A 27,659-nucleotide genomic window follows, 5' to 3' on the forward strand; every position below is an offset into this window, starting at 1 on the left:
CTGTTTCCTTTCCATCAACCACAGCGCGCGTGTAAAACTCGATCGTAAATAAATAAGAAAAATAAAATTCTTTATACGACTCAACTCGACCCGTTGGGGGTTGAAGGGAATCCTTTACCGTAATGGTACCGGTGCAAACAATGCCAGCCGGAACCATCACGAAAAACAAAACCAGTCCCCAGTGGACAGGGACAGGCCCACCTGCTGCTGTTGGGGTTGAGTGCGTGCGTGTGCGGGTGTGCACAAAATTAATAATTAAGTTGCCGTTGCGCAACACCGCATTAACGCAGGGACGAACCGATGATGGGTTTGTGAGGGATCCGGACCGACCGGACTGGACTGTGGAAGGCCGTCCGAGTTCGTCGCGCATCTTGACGCCACTGGCTGTGCGCTACCCTAACGGACATTGTGTGCTGATTTGGTGGCTGAATGGTGTTGTTTTTGAATGTTTGTTTCCCTTGCGCCTCGTCGGAGCTTGAACCGTGCGATCGTGGCGGTGTAAATGACGTGGCGTGGAATGTAGGAGCCGGTATCGTCGTCAAACTTGACCTCGATGAGGATTTTGTGCGTTGTGTTTGAGTGTCCACCAAGGTCTTCTGCTTGATTCTCTTAATCCCCTTTCTCTGGCTGTCGTCTCACCTTCATTTTTCGTAGCTCTAAAACGGAGTTTGAATGCATCTTTTTTCATTGCACTTTACGAGTTGTGGCATAGATGCAACAGTTAACATAACCTCACAACACGATATCATTGAACTGAATGTTAAAGTTCATAAGATCTTTCAATTGGCATAAATATCACGATAAGACACCGGTCAAAGCCTTGCAATTCCTAGCACGGGATCGTTTCATTGCAACATGTTAGCATAAAAAAAGAAAAAGGAAATGTAAATGAAGGAAAAACATATTTATGCTAACCAGAGGAATGATGATTAAGCATGCGCAAAGGAATGCTTTCGGTTGCGCAGATTCACGAACCGATCAAGATCGAACCGATCCGACGATCGTTTCGCACGGTTTGTTGGAATTTACCTTCCGCCAGGGTGGTGGAGCAAATCTGTATCGATTAATTTTCATCGGTGCACGTGACCGAGGATAAATTTCATACCATTAATCTAAACCGAACCCCGTATTATCATAAAAGTTTCATAATTTCGTTCGTATCATAAATTATGCTACGACCGTGTGTTAGGATTGATTTCTTTGCTCTCACCGTGTTAATTTGTACAGTTCCAACCGACTTTCGGCCGGCAATCACAAACAGGAACATTATGCAATTTGTTTTGGGGTAAAAAGTATGATATTTGTTTCTTTTGGTGTACGATCGGGTTCACTTATTACCTCGAACGTGAAAACGATAATTCGCTCATCATGACAATGTTTTCGGCGGTAGAAAGTGCGCACTTCATCCCGTCAGTGATTTGCCAATTAGTATAGGAAATGTTGCAAAATTATTCAATCCGCGATTAGTCACTCAGAAAGCAGCCGGGAAGTAAGGTTTACGGATGTAAGAAAGTATGCTCCGGTTATGTGCGGTGAGAAAAACACGATCGATTGAATGAGCTAAACAGTTGCTTCAGCAATAATTCGTCATAGTTTGAGGGGAATCGTTCGGCATGGTGTAAATATCTTGATGGTGTCTTTCGCTTTTTAGAGGTTTTGGGGGCTTTTTAGCATTTATTAATTAACTAAAGAACAGCCTTTAGTATCTTTGATTACACTCATTTATGCTCAACCTGCTAAGGATTATAAAAGACGAAATATTTTTTTATCTACATCTAAAAATCACATTTAAATCTTTAAAAATTCCATGATAATATACATTTCTGGTATCTATTGATTGGAATGTGTGGATGTATATGTGGAATTTTTCCCATTTTCTAGTGCTTTTAAATGCAGAGTTTAGTTTAGTTTACAGCTGTTCCTATTCTTACATTTCTATAGCTTTCGGTGTGCAAGTTGAAAAAGTTTCCTGAAAGATTCCGTAACTACTTCAACACGTTCCAATTCCAGGTATAAGGCCTGCCATTTTTGGCTTACTTTGTCTTTATTTATTCGTACCAGTATAGTCAGCCCAGCATTTGGGAGATCGATCCGGATAGGATTTTGAACCGGTCCTTTCGTGTGAAGACCGTTGCCGATATCAATATACTACCAGACCGCTCCAAATCACATTCCAACTTCAACTGGAAAATAATCCAGGAATGATTTGAGCTATTCCAATTTTAACTCGTATAACCAGGATTTATAAATAACAAAAGCTAGGAAATTGTGCCAAAAACACGTGATGAAAGTTACAAATCAATTTGTTTCACTCAAAAAGCATTTGAAGATATGTTTATTCCCATAAAGCTAAGCTTCCTTTTTGAATTTAATTTTTAACTTCTTTATTTTTTGGCGTATTGATTAGATTTGTACCAAGTATTCCTAACATACTTAACTGATCTTTAATAGATCGTTATTCTTTCGAACCTAATAACTATATATCTCACCTCAACCATAACTCATCAGTAATCATCCTAAACATCCTAAAGCTCAAACTACCAAAGATGGTGTCTAAAAAAATCTCCAATCTCCACAGACCGCCGTTTTGCTGGCAGGAAATGTATGTCAGAAATGGTAAAAGGGCACATCAAGCGTGAAGAGAACTTCAAATATAAACAAAGCATAAAATGATGCGCCGTACCAAACACCGGTGGTGGAAGGCAAACTATTAGCCCCAACAGCCTCTTTCGTCATATGCACCCGTAGTGCACTCGTATGCTCGATCAGGCGCATAACCACCGTTTCTTGCCGGATCGTGCCGTGCGCGCAGTGTTTTCTACGCTTTTCTGTGTCACTAGTGTTTTAGCATTAGTGACCATACAACAACAGCGCATAGACCCGTACATAGGCAAAACAATCCTGCACCGGGTCTGGGGGGTGAGTAAAAGGGGTGAAAAAGGGGAGAGCGGAGGGTTTAAAGGGGTGGTGAATGTGGGAATGTAAAGAAGAAGCAGATTAACAACTGCTGCAAGTAATTGCTTTTGATGGTAGGTACTTCGCTCCTCGCCACTTCCCAGACACACACACACACACACACACACACTCTCTCAGCGGGGGAAGGGTTGGAGTTTTTTGTTTTTAGGCTGGTTTTCCTTCACAACACAGCGACGGTGTTGGGGTCCCAGTGCAGCGTTGTCAGCAGTTTAGGCCGTCCTTTTGGCTTCTTCTGTTGTTGCTACTGCTGCTGAACTTTATCTTCATGCTTAACGATCACCGCTTAAGCGGCGCTAGATGGCACCTTGACTGGATGGGATTAAGATGGGGAAGAAGAGAGAAGGAGAGAAAAAAGATGGGGGAGAGGGTTTGTGCAGGCCACTTTTTCCCGAGGCGTTCCTTCAATCGAGCGGAAGGTGATGAGGTTATGTGATTTAGAAATGTCATAATCAGCGGCGAGTGGCACGTAATTGCGTAATAGTGAGGGCACCGAGAGCCGTTTTGGGGATGGTTTGGTTGTTGTTGGGTGATTTCTGGAGCTAGGTATGGAAGAGGGACTCGGGGCAACCTTTCCCCACAGGTCCTTTTCCTTTCCCGCGAGGAACTCTCCTCGCGGTTGCATACAGGGAGACGCAGTGAGATTATATTTCACCTTTCTAGGCGCACGTTAAATGCTTGTGGTGATTTTTGGAGCACTTTTTGTTTGTTTATTTGACATAAATTTGGGGTTCGGAATATTTTACCGCCACGCTCAAACCGCAATCGCAATCGCGTATCTTTTGCTGCGTATGCGTTAACGCATTACTCTCCAACAGAAGGTGACGGGTTAGCACAACATGCGTCTGATCCAATTTCTCCCCGCGCGGTAAGCTAATGAAGCCGGCTTGATGTTGCAGGGCCAACGTTGTACAGGGCGCTACCGTCCCACTACCAACGCGACCGCGCTAATCATCACCACTAACCCGTAATCGATGGTGCAACAATGCACCTCACCGGACAAGATTTATTTTGCGCGCGCAAGTAGCTGGTGGAGTCGAGGGCTCCTACATGGAGACCCATACACGATCATCTGCTCCAGTCTTCAGCTGTTATGATGACGCCCGGGGAAGGTTTACCGTACCCATTAGCACATGTTAGGATGAACGTGCAAACGGTTGCCGTTTGCTGCATTCGCCACTTTCTCGTTCGTTTGAGCGGCGGGTTCGCTTCCGAATTTCCTTTCCGGGAGACACACAAACACACAGGCGGACGATGGGGCGGTTGTAATAATTTAGACGTTCAGCAAAAAGTGTCAAACATTTTAGCACGTCCGGCACCGAGTAACGATCAGTTTGGTTGTGATGAGCGAATGCCACCTTAGCCGCACGTGCATTTGATGTGCTGAAGGATGCGCGTAGGTACGCTGTTGACTAATGTATTCAGCGTTAATGTACGAAATGTTGTAATCGCTGCTCAAGGTTGCAGGAAGAATTGTGGTTGTGGGTGAGCGATTGAAGGATGCTTCAATAAAGTTGTCATGATTGCGAATTGTGTAATGAGGTTAGCGAGTTTGGGGTAAACACTAGAATTGTGCTTAATGTATCTTTTGCGAAGAGTCATTCATATGAATCTTTAACGAGGAATCATTCAAATCATGAGTCGATTCTCAAAAGATTGATGAATGATTGATCCTTAGAGATTCATGAGTCCTTAAAGATTCATGAATCTCTGAGATCTCATGAGTCCTCAGAGATTAATTAATATCTTCGGAAACATAATTTTCGGAAACATTAATCTAGAGGATGAACCTAGACAATTCATGAATCTCGATTATCCATGAATCTCTGAGGATTCATGAATATTCGGAATAGAGATTCAGATTCATCCATTCAGTTCAAAGATTCATTCAGATTAATGAATCTGAATCTGAGTTACCCAACGCTAGTAAACGCATCTATGAAGACGGTCATGTATGTTGTGAAGTATGACAACAAGTCCATTACTCCAACCGGCAGCCATTTTGCGTGATCCAGTGATCCAGTGATCCAGGCGGAGAATCAATCAGCCTCTAACGCTCGACAAACGGCGCACAGTATGATGGAATCGACAGACAAACCTACTGACTGAGTAACATAACCAAAACCAGAAGGGAAACAGCTGCCCTTCACCTAACGCGCGGCACCGCGCTTTCTTCCGACCGCCCGGTCGAAGAAAAAAAGGGGAGACAAGACGGACAAGAAAAAAATGCGAAATGAAAGTGATCAACATTTATGTAACAGGTGACAGCAGGGGGTGCACCTTGCCATCGTCTTGCTGCTGATGAATCCGGTACCGGCAGTTGTTTGTTGGTTGGTCGGTTGGTTGGTTGGTGGGATACATTATCTCGGTCCGGTGTCTTGTACGCCGGTGATCCCGGAGAGTGGAGCCAACCGTTCATTATCACTCTCATGGTGATGACGTATTTTTTCCCCAATGCTGGCAAATGGATGTTTGGATTATCGCAACCTAACCTCTTTCTCCGTCTCTGTTTTGGCCGGTCCCACTTTTCACTGGTCGGTTCAACTTTCGAAGGATGAAATTTCGCCGATATTTTTTGGCGCCCCGAAACGACGGCGACGAACCGCCAGACGACGGTTTTGCGGCTGATGATCGCATCCCGATTACGACGTTTTTTTTTTGTTGACGATCGGCGTTCCGACCGCGGGTCTCCGGGTGTGTGAATACGTGAGTGCTCTTTTATCGATTGTTACACATTGGATTTCCGGTTACTTAATAGTTCATCTTCTTTGCCTGCAGGTGGATGCTGCTAGTGGCATGCGTGCCTAAGGAACGCGAGCTTTCCAATTCGAACCAATTCATGCGCTGTGCTGGTTGGATCATGGCAATGTGCCATTGCTCTTCAATGGCTGCGATTTGTTTGATCCAACCCCCTAAATGGATTGTGCAATGGATAGGTTGGTGGTCGCGGTACCGCTGCAGACAGTACCACTTAAGGTTCTGTCCACCTCGGTACACCCCGTAATCATGCGCGTGAGCGTCCACGTGAGCGTCCAAGCGTCTAAGGCGCCAATGCGTACAGGAAATGCCTTCGGGGCGATTGCGCGATGAAGCCCTGCCGTGGACGCACGGCATCCATGTTGGGCCGGGTGGCGTTGGAAGCCGATTCATCGTCGGAATCGGACACTTTGGAGGCATTGATCGATTGCGAAAGAGGCATTGCCCGTGCAGAGCGCATCCATGCGGCGTACCTTCACAGTACGTTAGTTCTATGCGGCATTACACAGCTGTTGCACATGCGCTGGGCTGGAGGAGTTTGATTGCGCACGCGTGTGCTGGGCGAGGGAGGAGAACATAACCGGAGCGTTCTCTTGACACATTACCGCGTGAACCCGCACCGAAGCCATAACGGCGGGGCTCATCTTTACGCATAATATGACGCAGAAAAAAACACACACAAACCTGCTGGCATAATCGTGCACCGTGTGGCCATGATCCCAAAAATGCACCTGCAGCTATAGAAATGCCGTCACAGTTGCCGACAGTTGATGACCGATTTGCGAACGAAAGCGAAGACAGTGTTGGCACGGTGACCGTAAGTGCAACGGAGCGAAATTATAATTAAAAATTGGTCCCATCCTTCCTTGTCGCCATCCATTTGGCGCGTCTTCACATCCCCGCGATGATGGTGGCGCATGGCATGATCGATTGAAGAGGGTTAGTACTAATAACCACCTGTAGGTGTGTGGCATGCGTCACTCTCTCAATTAATATTCAATCGTCGCGTTGAACCTGATGGGACAAGGGCACGTTGTAAACACTCACCCTTGGCACGGGCACGCGGTTGTATGTTGTAATCGAGTTGGTGTTTGGTTTTTTGTCGTTGAACTTCAAACGTGCTGAAGAGCCAAACCACCGGCCAGTAAAAATTGAGGTATTGAAGGATGGTTTTTTTTCTCAATTGCCGCAAACGTGGGAACCTTTGTAAGATAGCGGGTTTTGTGGAATGTTTGACAATTTCACATGGAAGTGATTTATTTACATTGTGTGATCAGCTTTTTGATGATCAGCGGTACACGATTGTGAAAGATTAAATTTGTTGTAGTTTAATAAATACAACGGAGCGCCGATTATCCATGCTCATAGATACTCGGATAACAGACACGGATAATAGACACATATCCTATTTATGATTTATTTAGCGTATAATGTGTCATAGATAGGGCTTATTTTTCGAGTATAATTTATTCTTCCTGTGTGTTTTAATGTTGCAATAGAAATTGTAATAGTTTTCACTAAGAATTTGAGCTCATTTGATCGTATACAATTGCGGTTTTCAATTCTTCTGTCAACGGTGTTGCTGGAATATGTCAAAATTCCTTTAAAACTGTCATTGCCGAGCTGCACGGATAATCAGATACCCGTTTAAATGGCATGTGGGTAATCGGCATTTTCTAAATTTCTTAAAACGAATATGAACAGTCAACAGCAGAATTCGAGTTCATCTATTTGTAAGTTGAATTTGCGTTGAATTTTGAAGTGTTATGGTATAATGAATATTCCCATTGAATGTTTGGGAAGTCGTTTCTAACCTGGGTCAAAAATTCAAGAATTCCAAAAGCCTTTAAAAATATTTTACGATGGATTTGAAAATCTTAGGAATCTCGGGAGCTAGCCAAAATAATTTTAATATTTGGGAGTTCGCCAATAAGTAGTAGGACAGATTGAAAAAAGACTGATAAATTATTGAAACATCTTCGGATGAATTCTAAAATATCTGAGTGAATGTATGATACTGACGGGATACATTGGAAAGTCCAAGTTATGTTAATATTATTTTTCTAAAATTTATTTTCCATCAAGAAGGATTCAGTTAAAAAATAACATCAATTTCAATTAGCACATGACGTAAAAAATAGTAAAGATTCTTCATCTGCCTCTACATGTCTCATTTCAAGCGTGAAAACTGTTAATAACTTTTCAACATGAATGGTATAATTTTGTAAACTAGAGAAATATTGCAGTAGTAAAATTAGGGGTTCTTTTTGGTATAAGAAAAATTAATCTTTTGCTTGCGATAACAAATAAATACTGAATCAATTATCGTTTCGTGAAGAATGGGCCTCCCTGTGGTGGAATTTAACAAACTTGCATCCAATACTGTTAGCGGGCATACGTTTCTGTTGCGTACAAACCGGCTTTGCTCAGTTCACAACCTTCACATTTGGTGTAGCGATTCGAGCGTCAGTGTGCTCGCTCTTGCACATTGTGCTTTTATGTTGCTACGGTGACGTCAAGCATAAATTGAAAGCTGCGCTATCACTCGGTGCGCATGATGTTGGTAGCTATGTGGATTTGAAAGTATTTTTCAAAGCTACAGTTTATGCTTTTAACACATCATTTCAAAACACTGCATTTTAAAGAAGTTTAATTGTGCAAAACGAATTCCAAAAAAAAAATTGTAACAATTTTAAATATTCAAACAAGTCTTTTTTACATTAATCTACATTAGGAAGAAAAAGATGATCAGGAGGATAATTTAATAAAAACGTTTACTAAATCAGAAATACAAAAATCAGTTGCCTCATTTATACAACGTAATTTTATGTAACCCTAGCGAGTGCTTAACATCATTGCATTGTTTCACAGAAAAAAAAAAATGCTTGGAAAGAGAGCTTCTCCTACAGGATATAAACTTTATTTTCTATATCGCAAATTAGTTCGGTTTGTTTATTGACATTCTTTTTATGTGTTCTAATTTACTTTATATTAACAAAAGCTACTCATTATTAAATTTTCGATTATTGTTCATTTATTGATAAATTTTAATTGTTTTTCATTTTAGATTCGTCCTTTCCAATTAAAACCCTTTGTGAAGGCATAGTACAAAGGGTCTTGCATCGCTGCTACTACGTTTGAAGGTGAGTGTTTGCATTAAAACCAACGCAAGGGAAAAGCACCATCGCAATCGCCGCACTCAGGCACTCACGAGTGTCTTCCGCCTTTTTGTCGTCGTCCACGGTGAGTGCTACGATGCGGGCGAACGATTTTGTTCACCTCTCATGCGCGCGGGTGGCGAAAGGACATTTTTCGCCGACTGCAGGCCGCCCGAACCGTGTGCAGGGCGCGCACGATTTTCACCGTTTTCCATTTCGCCAGTCAAGGTTGATCACTCGGCAGGAGCGAACGGCAGCAAACGACCGCACCGGCTGTAAACGGAAGGCGTCGGACGACCGTGTTAGTACGCGTAGCAGATTTTTTTATTTCGGTATCCCCAACCGTATGTCATCCGACTGCGTGTGAACGGAACGACCAACAGTGCTTGTTTTGGTGCATGTGTGTGTGTGTGTGCGTGTTTTGCAAAACAAACCCGCCCCGAAAAGGAAAGGAAACGAAACAAAGATTCCCCCCGCACAAAACACCCCCGGCCGGGGGACGAAAGTGCAACCGCGTGCGCGTGTGTTTATGTGCGTGACCGGCCATTAGCAAAAATCTTCTTGCGTCGTCGTACCCCGACCAAGCGACCAACGCGCGAGGGAAAATGTCACGGGGCGGAAAATGGGGGTGGTACGCACCCGGATGCGTGTTGTTGTTGTTGACCCGTTGACCCGTGCACGGGATTTTCCCACGGTCCACAAAACCAGGCTGAGGGGTGGGAAGTTCCGAGTGGCGGAGGGGGGGGGGCTTGGATGGTGCAAAATTAGCCCCAACTCCGGTATGCGGTACGGAAAATCGTCGGAAAATGGAAGGTGTGTTTGTGTGTGAGGCAATACCCCGCGAGCGTGTATCTGTGTCGCCATTTAGTGTATGTATGAGTGTGGGTGTGTGTGTGTGCGTGTGTGCCGCAAGGTTTGTGTACACGGGTTGAGTGTTTTTGCGTGCGCAAAAGATAAAGAAAGCTCCGAATCACAGCAAGGTAAAACGGGATGAAAGAAAGTTCGTAATGGAAGGAGCGAGAAAAACAAAAAAAGCGCAAAACAGCTGGAACGGAAATCGCTTTCCGCTTTGTTTCTGCCGGGTCCGCTACGGGGGCCCGGTGCTGCGTGTGTACGGAGTGGAGTGGTCGCCACCAGGCGATTGTGAATTTGTAAGGAAAGAAAGCGTGGCGAAGCAAAGGAAAAAAGGTAGAGGGAAAGTTTGAAAAATCATCCCGGAAAACTGGCACGGCGCGGGAGTTAATACACTCGTCCACCCAAAGCTACTGCGTACTGCGTCACTTGCGCCGTCCTTTTGCAGCCGGTCGGTTCGTTGGTTCGTTTCGCTCCTGCCGTGGTCACCCGAAAACCTGACGAAAGCATGACGACGCGTGTGAATTTTCCCACAAACCCCTCCCCCTCCTGGAGGAGCCAGGAAGGCAGCAAAAGGGAATCGATGGGAGATTTTAAAGCAAAATTTTGCCGAAAATTGTAATACAACAAAAAAAAAAAACACGAGGATACGTTAGTTCGGTTCTTTCGTTTGACGTTGAAAGCAACGGTTCGTTCGGTTTTTGGTTTGTTTTCCCCGTCACGTCACGTTCTCTTCGGTGGTGCATCACCCTGCGGACGGTTGGAACGTTTCATGGGCGAAGAGTTCCGAAATAATTCGGTAATGAATATCCCAAACAAAGGGTACAGTAACGCGCAATGAACGAAATCATCATCCTGAGCGAGGGCTACTCGCGGTATGAGGATGGAGCGGTCCCGCAACCCGACGCCCCGATGCTGGCCAACTGCACCTGCACCCTGATCAAAGGCCCCGATTGCAACGTCATCGTCGACACGATGACACCTTGGGATGGCGATCTGCTTTTGCAGCGTAAGTACTAAGCCTTAAACACACATATTCTTCCATTAAGCCATTCAGGACACTCCGCAGCCGAAAAAAAAAAAAACATCAACCTGCCCCCTTCCGAAAAGAAGTCCGGAAATTAAGAGTTTAGACGCGTTGTATATATTTCGCATCTTCGTCCTGGGGAGGGAAAAGAAGGCTCATTACCTATACGGCGGGGCGCACTGGAAGTCCCGGGGTCTGCCAAAATCGAATTGCCATTTCTTTTGGCAAATGGTACCGAAAAGAACACGAGGGGCACACCAAACATTCAGCCGAACAGCAGCAGCAACAGCAGCAGGGGTCAAGTGCGAGCAGCATTTTCACTTTCCTCTGGACCCGTTCCAAAGCCATTTGCGATGTTTGTTCGTGTGCGATGTATGAGGACAACCTCATATGGGGGGGATGAGAAATACAACCACTTTCCTTAATCTGTTCGGTCTGGGTTTTTGTTGTTGTTGAAACCTGATGGAAGATGGTTAAACATCTCCGCACGACTTGTGACTGCCGATGGACACAATGGCTCAATATCCTTCGGCTGTGCTGCTGTTTCGCGCGACCCATCCACACACATCCATTCGAAGGGCGGCCATTTACTACGTCCATTGACTCGCACCCCCGGTATGTTGATATCGAGGCACACCAAGATGCCATTTTCTTTTACTTTTTTCTTGTGGGGCCACCCTTTCGGAAAAACCCTTTTCTTGGCGAACATTACCCGGAGTGGTAATGATGGCGTTGGCGCGATGGAGGCGCCCGGTTTTGGGTGGGCCCGTACACGCATTGGGATGGCGCGCGTTACCGAACAAACGATTCACAAAAGCGATTGTGGCAGCACGGGTACAGGGGTGGAAAGCATGGTGGGAGGTGTGGGGGGAAGAACTGGGTTCCTAAGGAGTAAGTTTTCCTCGTTGTTCGACGTTGATGTGCGTTGAGTGAGGTTTTCGGGGTGGTGCGCGCACCTTACCCGACAAGACAGGACTGTTTTGCGAATAGTTTTCCTTCCAGTGTGTGTGTGTGTGTGTGTGACCGGGAGGGAAAAATGGAAAGGGAAGGGGGTCCAGCCCAGCGGGGGGATGTTAGGGATTGGCACGACTTCACAAATCAGAAAACTCGGCACACAAAACCCCCAAAGCCGGGGAAACTTGGGGGCAGGTTTCAACCTTTGAAGTGAAAATGTGGAAAAGTGTTGGTGTACGGTTAGTTTCGCTCAGGTTTCCTTTTTCTCGGTTCCCGCAAACCAATCAATTCTTGTCACTTGGCAAAAAACGGGGAGGAATCCCGAAGAGGGGAGTGCTTTTGTATATATCCGTTCGTTTCAGGAAGCTTTTGTTGGGTAAAACTATCGTAAGTAGTAAGAGCGCGATATTATGGCAGTAAGACAGTGGAAATCATTCGCTTCGGGGTGAACCGGTGGGTTGGCCAGTGGAATGGAAAGAGGAAGCGAGACCGGGACAGAATAAAACATTCAAACGAGGGTTGAAAACTAAACGAGGTAGGACTGGCTGTGGGTTGTGTGTGTGTGTGTGTTTGCGAGCTTGCGAACATTTCCGGAACGAGGTGAAACATCGGAAAAGCACGCAATGACGAGCAGAGAAGTTCTGCAGCGCACCAACCGTCATCCGAAGCAGCGAAACAAACACGGTGGCAAAACATTCAGCAACAAACGCTGATACGGTACAGTTTTAGAATCCCGGGGTAAACGAAACCGTCCCGTCGTGCACACCGCTGGCTAAACGCCTTTCGCTTGTTGTTTCTTCGCCGGAACACACCGGGGCACGATTGCGAGTCAGCCTGTGCCACAGTAGTGAGTGGTGAACTTTTGATTAAGCTTTTGTCGTTTTGCGCGTTTGGTGCGTTTTTTTTTGTTTCTTCTTCGTCTTGTGCTTTGTGGCCGTTTGTTTCTTTTTTCCAGCTCAAACATACCGCAACGTACACACACACCGGTACACGGGGTCACGGTTTGGCCACCCGATGATGACGGTGGTCATTTGAATGGTTTTCTCAGTTTCTTTGCACGGGCACGGGACACACGGATACGACACGCGACACGAGGGGAAAATTGTTTGCCCCGAGGACGAGTGCGCGATAGCGATTTCGGTTGGCGTTTCCCGCAGTTCCTTTTGTTTTGTTTTGTTTTGTTTTTTTTTTGCTATTTATTTTCGCCATGCTCCAGAAGCTTTTCGAAGAAAGTTGGGCGAAGGTTTAGCCAATCGATGAGTACGGCGGGGATGAGATGAGGGTGCAAAGAAGCAGAGCAAATGGTTATTGTGGCCACGGGCTGCCACGGTAGGCTATTGGATGTGGATTTAGAAAATGTCTGCGCTCGGTTAAATGTGAGGTCTACAACGAAGTGTCTGTGCAGTTTTGCAGTGCACAATTGTGTTTATTTATTTTAAACAGCTTTCGTTAAGCGATTGATTAAGATGAAATTGAACTGTGTTTCCACAAATAACAAATAAAGGTATGGTAAACATGATACAAGTCCTAGCGTCGTAAATAATTCGCGTTGGCCACTCCAAACTATGCATAAAATGTCCTCGGGTTATTTAAACTTCAACTGTAGTCGTCATTGTTCGCCAGTGCGGTCCATGATCGCTTGATCCCAAATATTTTGATCCAAAATTCTGTTCTCGGAAGTGCCTTACACCGTAAAATGCTATCAAATACTTGGAAATTTTATTTTTAGACTGAACATTCTTATAATTCAGTCGCATATTGGCGGATGTTAAAATATGGTTTATATCATTCTCCTATGTTTTAGAGCTTCCAGTTGAAATAAAATGTTAAGAAGCACATGTAGTATTTGTTTCTTATGCGAAACATTCATCTACACATTTGATGGAAAGAATTAGGTGTTACGGGATAAAGTTTACAATTTACCATTAAAAGTTGGATTGGATTTGGGGTTTTTTGCTTTACGTATTGAAGAACATTTCAATCTTCCAGTGAAAGTTTATAGGGTTTTGGATGTAAGCTGCCGTTTTCCTTGAAATTCGCTGTTACCGTCGAATGGACCATAGGCTTCGGATAGGCTTCGGTAGAATTAGTACCAAAGCAGAAGCGATACGGAAAGGACGTACAAGAAAGTTTCATAATATAAGGAGGAACAAAACGTAGGTTTTTTTGGGATTTCGAGCAGAAGATGATAGAACAAAATACGAGATTTTGCTCCCGCTGAGCTGATATGGAGTCTACAACAGATTTATAAAATTATAAGCTAAGATGGTTAATTGCACAATACGGAGCTTTTGGAGTAAACAGATCTCTGAAACTCATTGAAAAGCTCACGAAGTCTTAAGCTGTATGGAAAGATGTTGATGTCTGGAAAAGTCGTCGAGGTATTTTTTTTATTGAACTACCATTACCAACATTAGGTACTGTCCCAATCATAATTATGGTGATGACGACTAGGAAACAATTTAATTATTCATTAATAGCTGCATATGTTGTTTACTGATTGTTGCAAATTCGGATTTTAAAAGTATATCTTTAACAGCCTCGTTATACTGAGAGAAGTTCAAAATTTATTGCTCGTCTTTTCTCGATTGCAACATGAATAGGGCGCGATCCTCGCAATGCAGCCCTTTTTAGTGCCTTGCTGGTGGCGCCCTCTCCCTTCATTTGTTTTAAGCTCCGATCCTCCAGATGAGCAGGTTGTGTCAAAAAACTTTGACACTGATCCTCTACGCCCCAATTCTGATTACCAGAAGTATGACTAAAACCGTGATGGAACTGAAAAGAAAAACCATGGTCCCATGTGCTATTGAGGTTAAACGTTTGGTCTAACACACCGATAGTCGTAGTTCGAACCGCATTTGAACCGACTTATCTAGTCTATCTTACTTTTCAAATTTATATATAATAAATAGTTAGTTACCTTATTATTATTATTTTTTTTTTTTTCGTTAGAACGGCCTGGCCGTATCGACTTATTTTACAACGTAGCAGGATAGTCAGTCCTTGCTACGGGGGATTGGTCCGGATGGGATTTTGGTCCGGTCCGTTCGTGTGAAGACCGGCTCCGCTACCATCATGCCATCGGGCCGCCCCTAGTTACCTTATTATTTCGAATAAAAAATACTTAAATAGTTACCTTATTATTTCGAATAAAAAAACACTACACACTTTGTTGTGCACCCCATGATGAACTATGAACCGCCATCAATTGGAAGCGACCGATTCAAGTTGAACGATATTTCAAAACACAATTCCGTACAGTTCATTTATTTTGCGCTCCTTTTCGTTGTGCCATTTTCCATCGAAATGGTTTGCCCCACAGCAGCAAGCTTAAAAATTTGAGAATAGTAGGCGAGCAAAAAACAAAAAAAAAAAAAAGAATCCAAGTAGGAACAAATCGCACAAAGGAGAGCATAACGCACACTGTGTGCAACTAATTTGGAAAGTTTTTTCATTTCCATTTCGGAAACTGCCCCCCCGCTCCCACCACCCGGAAGTGGTTGTTTTGAGTGTGTGTGTGTGTTCACAATTGATCGCGATATTGGCACACTAGATTGGTGAAGGTGGTATGTCACCGAGGGGGGAAGTGTGATCTGCGGTAGTTGCGAAATAAATTGATCCGGTACAAACGGATTAGAGGGGTGATTTTTGATTTTTTTTTTGGGGTTGCTTAAACTGCGTTTGACTTTGCAATTTTCAATTTAGAATCGAGTTGGTGGCAATAAGGGATGAAAAAATAATTCCTCGCGAAGAAGAACAAACTGATTGATGAATTTTCCGTTGTTGGTAAAGTGCAGATAAACACAACAACAACAACAACGAAAAAGAAAAACATTCCGTTTAAGTGGAATGGATGAATCGAGGATAAAAGCGGCAAAAGGACATGCTCATGTACATTAACCATTCGACGACAAATGGGGAGCGGCGAGAAATGTTATGTAAATAAGGGATAAAAGTTCGATGGTTTTTAACAGCAGTGCTGTGGCAACGGTGCATAATAAACGATGAAGAAGTTCGCTCGAGAGAGAAAGGGAGAGAGATGGAGGGAGAGAGACCGAGAGAACGCAAATGAAGATGGGAATCGATATAAAGTTAGCTAAAACCGACTGCGGGGTAGCAAATTATTTCGGTTTTTGCCGCAGGAACTCTGCCGATTGTCAATTCTCGACCGTGAGCGTCTAATAGCGTTTCTCAATGGCTTCCAACCCTGCCATCTCTTCATCCCCCACGGAAAACTTCATAATGATGGCAATCAGGCCAAACGAGGATTAACCTTCCGTCGGATTTTGCACATTCGCAATCGGATTGAAGAATCTCGCGGTAAACTTTTCTTCCCCGGTTTCACTGACACGCACCGGCCGCGCTATTGTCTCTCACCCATACACAGCTGCGGACGCTTTACACACTGACCTCCCCTCCCCCCGAACAGCGAAAGCGAGCGTGTTACCACAATTAACCGGCTGTAACGACTTTCCGACAAGGGGTGGAAGACCACGGAGGGCTTGAGCACAAGAAGCTCTTACTGGCGCTTCCGTTTCCGGGCTAGTAGGGGGGATGAGATGGGCACACTTGCCGCACAGACTGGACTGTAGTTTGGTAGTTTTCATAAAGTGGTTTTAGCAAACGGTCGGGAAGTTTTGTAGAACTCCTCTGCCCCCTCCTAACACCCTCTAGAACCTGATCCTGTGCAAATGATGGTCTGGTACGTTGTCCGCAGCACCGAAGTTCACTCTCCGGTTCGGTCTAATCTGCTGTACTAACCGGGCGCATGGGAGGCCGTTTTAGATATCAGCACATTACAACCAGTCCCGGCAAGCAAACTGTGATGCTGCCGCAACGGAACCATGTTTCGTGTTTCGCTTCCTTTTTTCTCCCTAAATCATATTTAGCTTCTCTGTTTCGGCTAAAGTTGGATGTGCACAGTGTCGATTTGAATAATCCAAGCAGCCAGCGGAGCAAACGTTTAGCGGGGTGGGGGTTGAAGCAAAACAAAAAAAAAATACCCAATGTGCAGCTGATGAGCGGGTGGGGCATTCTTTGCGAAAATGAGCACCCCCCCCCTGGTATTCGGTTTCGGGTGGTAAAGTATGAAATTTTGATGAATATTCATCGCCCGCTGAGCGTCGGGCGCCCATTGCAGCGGCGTGTACGGCATCTTGCGCGCATCGTGAAGTGGAATTCCTGTAAACTCACACACACAGTTCAAAGTGAAAAACACAGCGCGTATGAATATTTTTTGTTGTGATCCGACGTTAAAGCGAAAGCGAACGGTAGCTTCCGTAACATTATTCATGGCCGAAAGTGGAACCGATTCGACCACACAATCTCAGCAAAAACAAAGTAAAACAAAAATGTTTCTTACCTTCAAAAGTTGGGTCCCGCGCCGCCGGGACACAATGCGTCCTGTGTCGGGAAGGTATGCAAATTTAACATCCACTTTGTCTTCCATCGGTAACGAAGCACCTTCAAGCATGTCAGCTACAACCAATAAAGGCCACCCTGCCAATTCCTCTCCCCACGGTCAGCCACGAGGTTTGCCGTTGATCGATAATTTTAATTTGATGTCTTACATTTCAGATCGCTTGTTGTTTGTGAAGGATCCCTAAGCAAGAAACCTTACCGGTTGAAGGGGGGGGGGGGGATAAGAAACGCACCGCTGCAAAGGCGACAGCGCCGTGCTGGAACTAAATGGCGAGAACCGACGGTACACATTAACTTACCAGCATCGAGACATCGTCTAATCCCTTTTGATGTCCGATTATCAGGATTTGTGAGGCTTACGTTTTTCATTTCCTATATCTTCATTCAATTTTCGTACTCATTTCCCGGTGGAGCAGTGGCGTGGGGCACAGTGTGCTTTTGCGTTACCTGTGCGTTACCTGTGCTGGCAGAAGCATTATACCACGCCGATCCGGTCGACTGCGAAAGAAGCTTACGCGGGCTGATAGTGGTGCCGTTGTGAAATCCGGAAAGGATCTCCCGAGATTTGTAGGAGCCAGCGCACACCACTACTGCCAGCGAGCGAGGTTTTCGTGTGGCTATAGTTTATTGGGTTTTGGGGGGGGGGGGGGGGGGAGGGTTGATATGGTACAGAGGAGGAGGAGGTGGGGGGGGGGGGGCGGTGTAGGGGATCTCGTGACCGATTCCCCGAGAGCAGCACGATAAAACCACAATCGTTGAGAAGGGAGGATAGGGAGGATGGGGGGGGGGGGAGGTCATCGGATTGAAATGGGTGGCCGGAATGCGGCGGAATCCTGCTTTTGCCGAGTCACTCACGAACCGACCGAGCCGTTCGTGCTCGTTATCCTGTTGTAGCTTTTGCTGTATTACTGTACACAGCCAAATACGGTATGGCTACCGGAGAGAAAGAGAGAAAGAGAGAGAGAGTGAGAGAGAGAGAGAGAAACCGCACACGGGACAAGAAGCAACCGAGAGCGAGTCAAAATCGTTGATGTTGTTGGGGTTGTTGATGTTGTTGTTGAAGGCACTGGAAACTGTGCCCGTGAGTGGACGACTCTGTTCACGTGTGTGTGTGTGTGAAAAAGGGAATGAAAACTGCAGCCAGGCATTCGTGTCGAACCCATTCGCCGGTGGACCGCCACCCGCTAGTGTGAGGGGTTTTCCGGCTTTGCCCCTAACTAAGTGGAGAATCAGGAGATGAATGTAGTTATTGATTATTATAAGCCAGCAAGAAGCAGGGAACTGGTACAGCATCCCGGCCACAGCGGGGGATCCTCTGTGTATGTGTGTGTGTGTTTTTTTTTAAGTTGAAAGGATAGGATCGTTACGTACGGTTGCTGTGTTTTCGCACACACTCTCAACGGAAAGGTCGGTAAAAACCCCGAGAACCGTAATCTGCGAGCCGACGACGGGTACGTGACCACCGAAGACATTCGCTGCATGGGAATGCCGTTGCTTCCCCTTTCCAACTCGTATGTTTCATCCTGCCAGAAGCAGAAGGAGGGTGGTAATAAAAAAAAAAGCCAAGGAAGCAGCAGCATGGTGATGGTGATGGTAACGGCAACGTGTACAAGATACGGCAATTGTGCGATTTATGCGCTTTTGTTGTTTGTTCTTCTCCGACACCTAAGTTTCGAGGGGGGGAAGTTGGCGGGAAAAGGGTGCCCCCTCTATCTCCCCCCCCCCCTCCGCACGTGGGTTCATAATCGAACGATTCTGTGCTGCCTTTGCGTCGGTGAAGGTGATAAAACCCAACCCAACCCACCGGAAAACGCATAAAACCCCGTAAACCTCTGTACACACAAGTAGGCACAGCACAGGGGAAAGGCTTGACGGAAGCTTGGAACACGGAAAATCAATAGCGAGCTGGGGGAAGGGGGGGGGGGGGGGGGTTCGATTTTGCACTGTGCACCTGTGTGAGGAAGATTTGTTATATCGCTACCCGTGCGTGAGTTTGTTTTTTGGTTGAGAAGAGGTGGTTGTTTTTTTTTTGGTCAAAGCAACCTGTGCGAAACACTTCCGGTGTACGATGCCGACTAGATCGCATGTCATGTGTCGCATGATGATGATGATGATGGTGATGCATCATCAAAAGATTCTGGGAGATCAATTATGAAGGTCGGGAGTGAAGGGGCAGGGGGTGAGTTGTCTTTGAGGTTTGTGTATCACGGAGCCCTTAGCGAAAAGCACAAAAGCTGTACAAAGTGTATCGCATTTCTCATCGTTTTCCATCTGTCAGTGCTTGGTGCTGTGGAGGGGGGAGGGGGGGAGGGGGAGGGTGTCCAATTCGCCCTAGTCTGCTGACAACGGGGTTTTCCGTGTACCGAACACTCGCATCCCTCATTCTACTGTCTAACTGATGTGAAACCGCTTTGCTTTTATTCTCTTCCCCCGCCTGTTTCTTTCTGCCATATGCTCACAATGATGAATGCGCCCGTGGATGATGTGCGGCCCGTACGGAGCACAGGACTGCAGGAGCATCAGCTGCATCCGGACGACATCGACTACGTCGTGAGCACACATGGACATTCCGACCATCTGGGGAATAATAACCTTTTCCTGCGGGCGAAGCGGCACATCGTTGGCACTAATATTTCCCACCGGAATCGTTACTACGTCCATGATTTCGACGCCGGTAAGTAGCTGGGCTGAATTTGCGGGATGTGTGTGGGTGGTATATGATTCGGGATGGTGGGCCAAGTTCTCAGTTTTCCCTTTTTCGGTGAAGCAGCTAGCCAAGATGCTCGGGACCCCGATTTCGTTAGCAAAATGCCTTTGATGGTTGTTGGTCTGTTTGTATCGTTTCTTAGAACGAGCTCCACTTTCGGTTAGCAGATTTGGCAAGCTTTCGTCTAGGCGGGAGGATGATTCCCGGATGGACTTGATTGTTTGACATTAAGACAACGAACAAAAGCGCTCGTCTCGTACCGGCGGCGGCCCGATACGACAGACGACGCAAAAACGGAGGAATCCGACACGAAACCATGTTCATTTCAAAGCGCTTCCAACTGCTGCACGCGTTGCGCTTGCCATCGTCTATTGCGCACTTGGGATCATCGTCCTTCGGGTGGGCGGAGGGTGCGCCCTTTCCCGTGCGGCGGCACGGGGAACGCTATCGCTGTCCGAAATTGATACCGTTTTAGCAAAATCTTTCGACCCATTCCCCGACCCAGACGGAGCGACACAAGATGGAAGACGATAATGATGATCTTGGGGTTGTTTCGTTCGGTCCGGATCCGTACCGGCGGGGTGAAAACGGTGGCGTGCGACATAAACTTATTTACCGAAATAAATAAACAGAAAATTGACACGTCACCAGGCAGCGCCAGTGGACGCGGACCCGAGGGGGGAGGTGTTTTTTTTTCCTTCCCCGGCGCAGGGCGATGTCGTGGGATTTTGGGCACTAACGAATGCGAAAAATCAAGTCGAAATTAGATCGCCTCTTATAACCACCCCAGCCCCTGGCCGTCGCACCCGATGCCGTCGCCGCAAACATGGCGAGATGTGGCACGGATGTGCCGTTCCGGTCGCGATTTAGCCGTGCACCGGGAAGGATGGGGTGTAGCACGTTCGTTCTGAGCCTTCGTCCTTGCTGTGGATCAGGAGAAGATGTATCATTTTTCGCCCTGGTGGCCTTATAAGGTTGAACTTGTTTTTCCTTCTGCTGCCATTTGACGTTCAAAGGGAAAGAGAGGGAGAGTGAGATAGAAATAGAAAAAAGCTTTCCTTGCGTGGGACGTCTTGGAGCTGGAATTTTATTTTCTTCGCCTCATTTCCCGGTGACATTCTTGAGCGGCTGCCAGTTTTTCGGGTCCTTTGCTGTGTGTGTGTTTTTTTTTTTCATCTGGCCCCCTCCCACCCCCAGGATGGATGGAATTTGTTCCCGATCAGCGTGCCAATTCCAGACCGTGTTCCTATTTTTCATGGCCTACGTTCGATTGCTCGTTACACGGGGGTTTGAGCCTCCTTTCCGGCCAGGCTCTGTTGACCTGCGCTTACTTTTCCGGCTGGTTGAAGCTATCAACCACAAGATGTACGAGCTAGGAGCTAGTCATACGGTGTGTGTGTGTGAGTCTGTATGCATGAGAGGCAATTTAGTCGGTAGCGGTGTTTGATTGGTCTTCAAGAAATACCTTACGGTTGAATTCCGAATTCCGCTGCCTTTTGTGCAATAAATTTATTCTTGCATTCGAAGAAGCCATTTTGCCTTCTGGAGCTAACTTCCCGGAATATATTACCTTCCTACTGGTACGAGGCGTTCGCCATCTCCCATCGCCTAAGATAACCATTTTTCGGGTGGTGCTTGTAAAAACAAAACGGAAACGAACATATGAGCGCTGACGTGGGTGCGCCTGAATGGTGTCGTTGATTCACAGCGCCTAACAGTATGCAATCACCCGTCTTTCTGATTCACTGTTCATGCTGTGTACGGCGTGCTAGGGAACAGTAATGACTCTTTTGACGCCCGTGTTAATTCCATTGTCCATAATTCTTTCTGAGTGACTTTCAAAATAGGATCAAACATTGCATACATCTAGGCGTTTACGAATTAATTCTCCACCGTTCTGCAGTAAGCTCGCTCGGTTGGGAAAGTTTAATCAGTATCAATAAACATAACTGGACGCCGATTCCTTTTCCTGCAAGACAGTTCGCTTAAAACCAAATTCCCAAAAATCGATAATTTTAATTTTACCCATAACTTCCACTACTTTACCGCCGGGTTTTGCTCGAATGCGCTTGTACCGCTGGTCGCGCCGCGGTTTTTCGCTCGGTTCTGCTCGTGTGCCCGTGTCTGACTGCGTCAGATAGTGCGGCTATACACTGCGGAAAAAACGACACGGGACGCCAGGTACCAGGACGGGTGTCTCATAAAACCTCTCCCGGCGCCCAATCGCACCGCTTGCCGTAGCGCAAATTAATGGTGCGATCCTATACTCTGGATTCGGTGCCCCGTTGCCCAAGTTCCATTTTGTTTGCTTTATGAATTCTGACGGTTGATGGTGCTGAAGACTTTTCAATTACGCGGTTGTTGGTGGAACGGATGGGAAGGAGGGATGTTGCTTTTTCGTATTTTTAAACTTCTTTGTGTTAGGCACTACGATGCTCTGTCTGTGTGTTTGTTGGGGGAAGTCTTTTGTGATTAGGACTGTTCACGGGAATGGGGATGTGATTTTATTTTTCGCAGCATCACTACCACCATCAACGCGATAATGGTTGCCGTTGGGGGGTTGCTCGAAGGATGTCGAAGATCGAGACGCGCTGGTGACTGACTATATGCTTATTAACTTTTCCATTGTGATGTCTTGTCTTGCCTGGGTGTATGTGTTCACTGCGCCATCCAAAAGTCAGGCGAACGAACACAAGAAAACACCATCAATGCCGGAGTACGGTTTTTGCGACACCGGCGATGAATATCCTGCAGGAACGCGTTCGTGATGCTTTTCATTTTTGGCTCTGCTGGCTCTAGAAACAATACGAGCAATAGAGCATTTTTACTGTGCACAGCGCTGGCGCATGCTGTCGTGAAAAGGATTTAGATAAAATTTTATGAAAACATCCCATCCCCAGAACGTTTTTTCTTTCGGTTACGGTACATTACCGAGCAGTGCGATGCGACACAGTTCGACAGTCAATTTGATCGCACAAACGGTTTTCACTTACTGATAGCGTAGTAACACAACAGAACTACAAAAAAAAAACATTCTTCAACCGTTCGCGAGTTCCATATGTTATGGGGAGGGGTGTTTTCGGCGAAAAAAGGCAGAAAGTTTCATTCACTTACTTTTTATCGCAGCAGTAACAACAACAACAGAACAAAGCAACAGAGTGCGAACGTGTCAAACAAGCTTGATTAGGGTGTCCTCTGGTAGGATATTGGGGAAATTGTGTGTATGTGTGCGAGATGGCGATAATAAACAGCCTGAACTGCATGCGAACTGGTTATGTATGGGGTGCGATATTGGGAATTTTTCATGAAAATTGTCCACTTAAATATGATGGCATGAATGTTGTGCATGGGATATGGATGATGGGTAGTTGGATTACAAGAAAACAAAAAATGGAATGCAGTAGCGATAAAACGTTTTGATGCTAACTTTTCACAGAACGAGTTACACTGTTTATACGTTTTTAATATTTCGCCATGGTTTTGTAGACATCGTTTAGAGAAGCTTTAAAATTTCGAATGTTCAGTGTGACTTTCGAGATCATGATCTACTCAGAATTAGAGTTATACACTGGGTTGTTCGGTATCATTCTTAACACATGATTAGCCTTTCAATATAAGCTGTATTACAGTACAATAAAACTCATGTGTAGTTTTCACCCCGAAAACATAACGATTAAAAGTTTTGGTTGTTTGGTATCATTTTCAAGAACCGACTCATCTGGATTACACAATAAAATAGGATTGTTTATATATATATTTTTCGACGTTTTAATGTCTGAGTTACTTTAAAACAGGTTTGAAAGCACGGTTGATCGGTGTCATTCTCGTTACGTGCCTGCATAATCGATTTTATTATTAGTTGGACAGTTGGACAAAGTTGGACTTATTTTATGATATTTTTGAATTTTTCCTCTACATCAGAGCATAATATTTTTTTTAATGGAATTTATATTGTTAAAGGATTCCTAACGACCGTTACGCGTTATGTTCAATCCTAGTTTTATGAACAGCGTTGCTTCTATTGTTCCCTTCCTGCCAGCGTTAGGTAATATTGTACCATGCAATAAATATGAAAAGTTTTCAATATGCTCTCTGAACTGAAACTGCCTTCACTTATTCCGCGTTAGCTCTTTTGTGCACAAAACGTACCATGGTTCGGTTCCTTTATCTTGATTATGAAGCGAACTGGATCGGATCACGTGAACAGCGCACTCGTCTCGGCACACCGGTACCGGAGTGTTTCGGTTACACCGTGAATTGAAAGAGTTGAATGCAATTTTGATTTGAGAGTTTGCGTCGGCCTGGCAACAATGTATACCTGCACTTCACTCTGGGACGGGGGTTTTTTCGTTCGTTCCGCGTTGCCCGGACGACACAAAATAGCGAAAAGGGCGTTGTTTTGTGCTTTCGGAACAAACACACACACACACACAAGATGAAGCAAAAAAGTAACTGGTAAAGAAATATCTGACATCCGGTAGGTGTTTCCGTTGGTGCGCCCGCCAACTGCGATCGTTTCGCTGTGATGACGTCTCTGTCACTGTCAAGTTAAAAAATCACGCAGTTGCTAGGATTCGCTGTAATTTCATCTGCGCTGCGGTGCTCTGTATGTGTGTGTGTGTGTGTATGTCACGATTTGTGTGGCAGGAATACACGGTAAGTCGGCACGTATTTGTTCGTGGTAAGATTTCCTATATCCCACCTTCCCATCCCACATTCCCTCCTTCGCGTGCCCTTCACACAGCAGGAGGGATTTTGATTTCCGTCACACCCGCGTGTGAAGCGCACGGCAATGATGTGAGACGTTTCGGAAGAGGAAAATTTGAGCGAGTAACACGATGATGATAGTAGGTACTTTGTGGACCGGGAGCCACCATTGCTTAAGCTGCCACTTGGTGCAGACTTGGGTGAAGATCTGGCGGATCGGGATGTTGGACGGGAAGCCGGAAAGCTATCAGAAACAGTGTGAAATTCCACACTCCCCACGAAATCCTGCCACGATGCTTCCCTCTCTCTCCCCACCCCGCTGGGTTCCGGTTGATCCGGCTTTTCCTTTTTTGACGAGACAGCTTCGAATCCATATCACGCTGTTCGTGTACCGCACGACGTGACATTTCCATAATCGAGTTGCCTTTGACTGAGAGCGAGACAAACACACACACACACACACACACAACCACACACGCGTACGAATCGAGAAACAGTTGACGGATATGGGCTTCATCCCTACGGTTAGCTGTCTTTCCCGTCTGGAGCCTACTTTTCTACAGTTAGTTTCCTGGCAAAAAAAAAAAGGCGGAAGGTGTTTCCACATAACTGTCCTCCCTGTTTCCCGAGCAAACGCAATGGCAAAAAAGGAAGCTGTTTTGTTGTTCATTGTGGCAGCGATCTGCAACTTTTTTTTTGTGTGTCTCCGATCGATGTTTTGCTTTCAACGGTGGCTGTGATTCCTTCCGATTCCCTTCTCGGGGACGTGCGGTGAAAGGAAACTAAAATTCAATTTCGTACGGTTTGTGGTGATGGTAATATCCTGTGTATGTGTGGGGGGCCATACCACATACATATGTGTACAGTGTGTGCTCGTTAAAGCGGTGAACAAATGAACCGACATTGCCGACATGGAGTCGATCAAACTCCCGGAGATGGGCGTGCGGGCGACATATCTCGTTCTCGGGGTCTAACTTTCATCAAGACGGTTATGAGTTCACCGTTCATTTTTCCCCCACCATTCCGCTCGGGGGCGCTCCGGCAATTTCACTCGCACTGCCAGTGTCCTGCTGCTAGTCTTAAGCCGTAGCCATTTGTTACTGGAGGCCACAAAACGGAGACTTCCTTTTATTTCCCGCCAGCCTTGGGGCAGACCGAAGTCTCTCGAGCATCGGGGAGTGCCGGAAAAGCTCTCCGTTCGGACTAACTTTTACCGGATGTAGGTTTGTTATCGTCCAGTGACCGGAACCTCATTTGAAGTGGTTCTTATGATCGGTTACCCCAACAGGCCGGGGCCCAACAGTTGGCGTTTGTCTCTGCGTTGGCGTTGCCTGTCGTCCCAGGGCAATTTTAATGCTGTCACCACACCGCAGGCTGGTGCAAAGACTTCTTTTCGACTCTCGTCTCAAGTCGCTTTCGCTAAACGGTTTTTGTGTTGGTGAGGAAATTCTGCTTTGCCCATGCTACACATTTCCCGCTGTGACTTCCACACACACACACATGCGCGGCCATCTGTGCTGTGGCGTAATATCATTTCCTCATGTGGGCGGAAATTCGATTTCAACAGCGAACGTATCACGGCCTCCGGCAAACGTTAAAGCGAGACATCTGTGTCTCTTGGTTGGGAAAGGGGTTTTTTTTTGTTTGTTTGCCGGAAAACTTGCCACCCAACATACCTGGGTGGATGGGGTGTTTAAGAAATAAAATATAGACCCCCCTCCCTTCTTTCTAGCGCCAATATCTGTCATTTGTGAGAATGATAATTGTCGCTAAAGTACATCCATTCTTGTCACTTTCTGTCAAGGGAACAGCGACAGCATGTGATTGGAAATATTTGTTCAATCTTCAGGCTATGACGCATAACAGCAAATGTTATGCGCAATGTTCCGCAATAAGCCGAAGATGGAAGCGAAATGAGACCGCCGCAATGGCTAAATACGCGCCCCCCCCCCCCCCCCCCCCCTCCCCCGCGTTACGGTAAATCGTTCCATTTTATGGAAATATTTATAGACTTTTCCGGCAAATTAACTTTTATCAGTCGATTAGCGCATTGGCACTGGTGTTGGGCGGTTCCGAGGTGTTGTTCAACGCTTGGCCGCATGAATCCGGGACTCATTTTAGATCATTAAATTTTCCCATTTCCCGAACCGGCTAAAATGCTATTTGGTCGCTTCGAAAGCCCCATGAATTACCTTGATATTTTGGATCACTTCCCACCGAGCGCGCGAGTTTCACCTCCGCTGCAGGATGATTGTTTCGAAAGCACTCGGAAACGGAGATGCAAAACAAACAAACAAAAAAAACAACGAAAATCGTTTGAAAATCTCAATTTCCTCCCCCCGTCGAAGGTTGGAAATGTGAACAACATTGGTATTGGTAAAATCTCATCTAAAACGCCCCGTGAAAGCGGAAAGCGCACATTAAAATCATCATTTATTCCTTTCGGTGTGGCTCATAATGTGATATACTTTGGGTTTGCTTCTTTTGGGGCCATTTTTCTTCGGACGTTTTCCACCCACCAACAGGGGCGGGTGGGTGGGTGGGAGGCTGCGAAACACCTGAATGTGTGCGTGTTCGGATCACTGACTTCCTATCGCTCTTTTCGCATCTTGATTTGCGGCCATGAAATTTATTCCTTCTGGTGGGCGCCCATCCAAAAGTTGGGCGTACTGGCAAGTGGCTCTTGTCTTTTGTCGACTTTTCGCATTGGCAAATGGTGTCGAATGAAGCGGGGTCCGTGGTGGGAGAGCACGGGATACTTCGAGGCACTTGGCGTAAACAAAAAAAGGCGATACGGAGGTCCCTCTTTGTGGCTTAAAAAATGGTGACTTTATGAATTTTGCAAGCCATATTTCATAACGGTTCCACCGAACGAAACGTTCCTTTTGCGTCCCCCTTACTGCTGCTGACGTTTCATCCCTTCATTTGTGCCTTCGAGAAGTATACGATCCTCCCTGTCTGTCGGTGTACCTTTTCGTTCTACCAGCATGACAAGACGGTGACTACTTTCGGAGCTTTCGGAAAACCGGTTCATTTTGTCGCCTTTATTGCGTTCGTCGCACAACACAAAAGAAGTTTCTTCACCATTTTTGTGTAGGCTGCT

General features: G+C 46.0%; 1 protein-coding gene across 1 annotated transcript in view; it reads left to right on the forward strand.

Annotated features, from left to right (window-relative positions):
• Positions 1 to 27,659, forward strand: part of LOC128304386 (metallo-beta-lactamase domain-containing protein 1) — a 90,249-nt gene that overhangs the window by 19,057 nt on the left and 43,533 nt on the right. Inside the window, exons 2-4 of the mRNA XM_053041567.1 lie at positions 8,798 to 8,873; positions 10,562 to 10,749; positions 19,649 to 19,816. Coding sequence (XP_052897527.1) covers positions 10,578 to 10,749; positions 19,649 to 19,816 — 340 coding nt within the window. The 5' untranslated portion in view covers positions 8,798 to 8,873; positions 10,562 to 10,577. The remainder of the gene's footprint in view (positions 1 to 8,797; positions 8,874 to 10,561; positions 10,750 to 19,648; positions 19,817 to 27,659) is intronic.

This window comes from Anopheles moucheti, chromosome 3, assembly GCF_943734755.1.
Source record: "Anopheles moucheti chromosome 3, idAnoMoucSN_F20_07, whole genome shotgun sequence".
Classification (NCBI taxonomy): Eukaryota; Metazoa; Arthropoda; class Insecta; order Diptera; family Culicidae; genus Anopheles; species Anopheles moucheti.